A 5,044-nucleotide genomic window follows, 5' to 3' on the forward strand; every position below is an offset into this window, starting at 1 on the left:
TGCTCCTGTACGTCTATGGCTATAGTTACAGCATACAACATGATGGCTTAAAGCATTTTATATCACTTCTAGAGCATTTTTATATGAGACCAATTCCTACATTCATGTCAGCCTCTCACAAATGCTATTGATGGTGTTTTTAAATAAGTAGTTATGACTTTTATTTTTCTGTGTGTGCCTTCCTTAAATGGTTTAAAATCTTTCTGACAACCCCTCTTGAGACACCTATTTAGTGTCAAAGAGCATAACATTCCCAAGTTTTAAAAGGGCTCTGGCATAATACTGATCGATCAATGTGCTCCTTGGGAAAATAGCTCTCCAGATGGTCTATCGGGACAGGAATTGCTGGTCATCACAATGCAAAGCCAAAGAGCGTCACTAATGTGGGCTGTTGTGAGGCACGCTTCCTTTGTGGTCCCTTTGAATGTCATAAATAGGGAAGAAAGTGTGGGAAACTCTGAGAAACTCGGGCCCACACTCTGAGGTTAATAGGGGCTTTGTCAGGAGAGTATTCCTGGACTGTGGGATCAGCATAATAAACAACATCTTCCCTAAGGGTGGGAATGTGTTGGAGCAGGGGAGAGTCACCCCAGGGGACAGAGGAGCAATAAGAAGCTTTGCGTTCAATTATTATAAGTGATAATAATTAATAAATTGTAAACATAACCTTTGCTGTGCTGGGACTGGGGAAACCAGAGGTCTGGCTTTTAGCATTCAGGTAATTGCTACATTAAAGCCCAGAGGGCAAGTCTTTGGCTGGCAAAAACCAGAAGCAGTGCAATTGCATCAGCTACGCATCCCTGGAGCAAGGGGAGGCTTTCTGGTGGGGTTTGGTTTCTTGCCCTCTCCCTTACACCACTCTGCAAATGGTAGGTCTGAATCGCAGGTGCACTGACAGCTATGTACTGTCTGCTACACCCTGCTACAGCCAGAGCAATATAGTATAGCCTCAGTGTAAATGAGAATTGGAGCTTGTGGTTTGAGTGACAGGAGCCATGTCTCCAGGTTTATGCCAACATAGGTGGCAGGAGTTCTGGGCTTAGAAGCCTCACTGATCTCACATGAGTTTTGCACAGTTATCATTTCTATGGCATGTTCCTGTGTTAGGCTAGAACTAGAGGGACTGGGTTCACCTGCAGCAGTCATCTCCAGTTTGTGCAGCTCTTCTTTGGTTTCCTTTTCTCTTTTCCACTGATGCTGTCAGCTGTAAGCAAACTGCAGGGATGCTGCCAACTGTGACACTCACAACGGGGTTTACTTGGGTGGCAACATGTTAGCTGCAGAGAATGCCCATCCGTGCTTCCCCATGCCATGTGTGATTCCACTCCCAGTTCCTGTGGTGCATGGTCAGGTTGGGGTGTGCTCTGGGGCACGTTGCATTCTGCCTGAGTCTGAACTCCCCCAAACCAAACTTTCTATCTGCAACTGCCTTGATTAGGCCTGATTTAAAAACACAGGTTGAATTCTGCTGGGATTCAGAAGCTTGTACTAACTGGCACAGACAAGTTGAGCACAGCAAGGTGAAGTGACTCTTGCAAGATCACTAAGCAACCACAAAACCTAAAAATATCTTCTCTGAATTATTTAGTAGTTAATTAGGAGGAACAACTTCATCTGCAGCATTAGTATCAGCCGTGATGAATTGCAGAACTGTACCAAAACCCCACCTTGTATTGCACTGGCAAACAGGTGAAAAGCGTTCAGCCAGCATGTGAATTCAAGGTAAAATAATAACCAAAATGATCCATGCAACTGTGACAAGGTAGACCAATATGTTCCTGACCCAGCTAGCTGGCTTTTTAGTTCCCATATGTGTAACGGAGGGTTTAATCACAAATCAAGTGAGGACTGGCCAGGTACCCTGGCAGTGTCAGAATGACATTTGATCTTGCCAGTTTAGCAGAGCTGAGTTTGCTTAGTGCTTAGTTAGGCAGCCATTTGACAAGATCAAATATTTCCAAGGAAAAAAAGCATATGGTAGAAACAAAGGTTTTCCAGGGCACCTTTCCCAGGGAATCTGAGGAGAGTTTAAACAGTTGACCAGTGGTGTTTGACACTTACTGTATCTCTGGAAGAATGAGAGGTTGGTCAGATATCCAAATCAATGTGTTACTGTGATTAGATAATAGTTTTGTGAACTGATTATTTGTGCAGATTTATTTTACTTTGAAGAGAAGGAAACATAAAAGGTAAATAGTACCTGCTTAGCAAGGAATTGGAACTCTTCTAAGGAAAAGTGAGTGAATGTTACTGGGGAAAGTGCTGTCTTTTGGAAAGGCTGTTGGTGGCTTTAAGATCCCCTTCTCACACTTCTCTTCCTCAGCTAGTGCTGTAAATCCCCACCTAAGAGGATATGCTAAATCTGTTTTCTGAGTTGAGGTGCGGTGAAAAAAATCAAGGGAGGATCATTTAAATGGTCATTTAAATATATGGGCATATTTCACATCAGTAAAGAAATTCTGTTCCTGCCTAATAGAATTCATGTTTCAGCAACAGAAGGTGCTAAATTAAAAGGCAACAAAAACTAGTTCACAAAAACTAGTTTCACAGAAACGGGTGAGATTCCCCAGAGTTAGGTGCCAAACTCTTTGGAAGTTATTAAGAGTTTTTCATGTTGCTGCCCTCTAAATGGACAGAAAGCATACGGCTGACCTCAGGTTGGCAGGCAAATGAATGGGGAGTGGGGGGAAATAAAGTGGCTGTGAAATTAGTGATTTGTTGAGGTCTGAATAGGTTGCTATGAAGTATCTGGGTCTACACCTCTCAGTATCCCACTTCAGTTTCACCTCCCTTTTAATTGCTAATAACTTTTCCAGAGGTTGCTTGTTGGCAGGGTCTGAAATCCCGTTCTGCCAAATAAATGTCACAAATATAAGCTATGTAATGGAATGAAGGGCTCAAAAATATGACATGACCTGATAGCTCCCCTACTGCAAGAGGAGTTTACCTGCAACACTCAGCCCAGCCATTTTAATCATTTCAAACCAAAGGATTAATGACTAAAACCGTTTTATTGTATTGTATAGTAAAGACAACAAAGTTGAACATCACACAGGATGAATACATCACAACTTTATAAAAGCTTTTTAAGCTCTTCAGCATGTTCAGTGAATGATTATAAAACGCTTACTGCCTCCCTTCCTCCCCCTTTTCCTCAAGATATATCACAGGTATTTCCTTTACAAAAGGCATCAAGTATTCCTCAGCTGAGAGCAGCACATGCTGACATGAGGAGAATTTTCCCTAGAGCTATCTGTTACCATTATAACTCTCTGAAAGAAGATAGACTAAAAATAGCACAGGAACTGCAGAGGAATCAGCATTTCTTAATAACAGCTTTCACTCAGAAGATAAAGGCTCAATACTTTCTTTATGATACAAAATACATTCTTCAAAGTGCTCCTTCTTTAGGAAGGTCAGTACATCATCTGGAGACAATGGAGCACTTGAACCAGTGACCCAGGGAATTAGCAGAAAGATTTGCACTGACAGCCTTGTCAAGCAAAAGTGTGATGGAAACTGAAGAGCTTTGGCTCTCTAAATCACCTCAGAACGTGGTTCTCTCTTTGGCTAAGACCCGCCAATAAAAGCAGCAAATTTGCTGCAAGATACACACACAGTCCTTCACTATGAAGGGAAACTACCTAGCGACCCTCATTTCTTGTGACAGAAAAACAATAACTGACCCCCTCCCGCCTTTGGAAAGCAATGTTTCCTACTTTAAAGAGGAACTATTCAATCACAGGTCCCTCTAGTTTTTGTAGCAAAACGTAGGAATAAAGCAAAGTTCAGCAAGTCTGCCAGGGTCTCCAGATGGTAGGAGCAGCAGCCACAGTCTTCTGTGCAGGCTGCTTTCTGGCAAACAGGCAGGGTGACAGAGGTGAACTGCGCGGAGCAGGAGAGTACATGACATCTGCACTCATCTGAGCTTTGCAGAAGTGCTTTATCAGCTGCACCTGAGTTTCCTTCTTGGGTTCATAGTAGGACAGAAAGTGCATAGCTTCCTTGAGGCACCGCAGGTATCCACTGCTGAAGTCCTGCTCTACGTTCTTGTGCATGAATGCTAGAAAAGAGAGAAAGAAGCAAATGCAAAGGGTTAAGATTACTACCAAAACATGGGACAGTGGTGATTTTTTACCACAGCCCCTGCTTGCTTTCAGGGCCCAGGGCTATACAGGAGGGGTGTGCAAGATGTGCTCTGCACTCACCACGGTCCTGCAGCTGGCTCTGCTGCTTCAGGTAGCTGACAGCCACTTCCAGGATGTCGGCTTTCTCCAGCTTGGAGTTGGGCTGGTGTCTTTGGAACTCCTTCTCCAGCAGCAGTTTCAGCTGCTCGATGCTGCTGTTAATCCGGTCACGCCGCATTTTCTCCACCACCGGCTTCCTCAGCTGTGACAGAGATGGAGCAGAGAGTTAGGGATTTTCTGAGATCTGACCTATTTCTCCTCCCTTGTGTTCAAAGACACTTTTGGTAGGAGAGCTTTTTTTGCTGCCTGCCTGTTCCCCGCTCAATTTCATTTACAAAAATCTGTGTATTCTCCTCTCTTTAACCTGTTTGCCTTCCGCCAGACCACTTTTTCCCTCTTTATCTCACATTTTCCTATGTAGTATTTACTTGAGAGAGGCAGCTCATTGCATAGAGCACAGGGCAGCCTTTCCAATCCTGTCAGGGGCTCTACTTACTTTATTCTTTTCTTTTGGCAGCAGCTTCTCCTCCATGTGGACCATGACAATGGGAGCCATTCTTAGTGCTCTTGAGTCCTGGGCACAGACCCCCTAGTCAGGCTGCCTTGCTGAGTGTTCAGGCTATGCTTTGGCAGCTATCAACTGCCTCTATTTATACATCGGGGAGCTTCAGCAGATATGTGAGTCTCGGCATCACTGGTGTTTCCCACAGCCATGCAGCCAATCCAGGCACACAGTTGAACAATAGAGGAAGCATCTATTAGTGCATGGTACATTGATTGCAAATGCCCTGGAGAGAATAACCTTCTGCCCACGCTGACTGGTGGAGTGTGCAGCGTGGCTCTTCAGGGCTGCCCCC

At 44.3% G+C, this 5,044-nt stretch overlaps 1 protein-coding gene across 1 annotated transcript; it reads right to left on the reverse strand.

Moving 5' to 3' along the window:
- Positions 1–3,018: 3,018 nt before the first annotated feature.
- HES5 (hes family bHLH transcription factor 5) lies at positions 3,019–4,770 on the reverse strand. Its single transcript, XM_057417898.1, has 3 exons — positions 4,684–4,770; positions 4,209–4,389; positions 3,019–4,063 (listed from the first exon to the last, which is right to left on the reverse strand). The coding sequence occupies exons 1-3, from the start codon at positions 4,741–4,743 to the stop codon at positions 3,789–3,791; spliced, it is 516 nt and encodes a 171-aa protein (XP_057273881.1). The 5' UTR covers positions 4,744–4,770; the 3' UTR covers positions 3,019–3,788.
- Between the last annotated feature and the right edge of the window lie 274 nt (positions 4,771–5,044).

This window comes from Pezoporus wallicus, unplaced genomic scaffold, assembly GCF_028554395.1.
Source record: "Pezoporus wallicus isolate ANWC-B61680 ecotype Strahan unplaced genomic scaffold, APGP_CSIRO_Pwel_v1 contig_13766, whole genome shotgun sequence".
NCBI classification, from domain to species: domain Eukaryota; kingdom Metazoa; phylum Chordata; class Aves; order Psittaciformes; family Psittacidae; genus Pezoporus; species Pezoporus wallicus.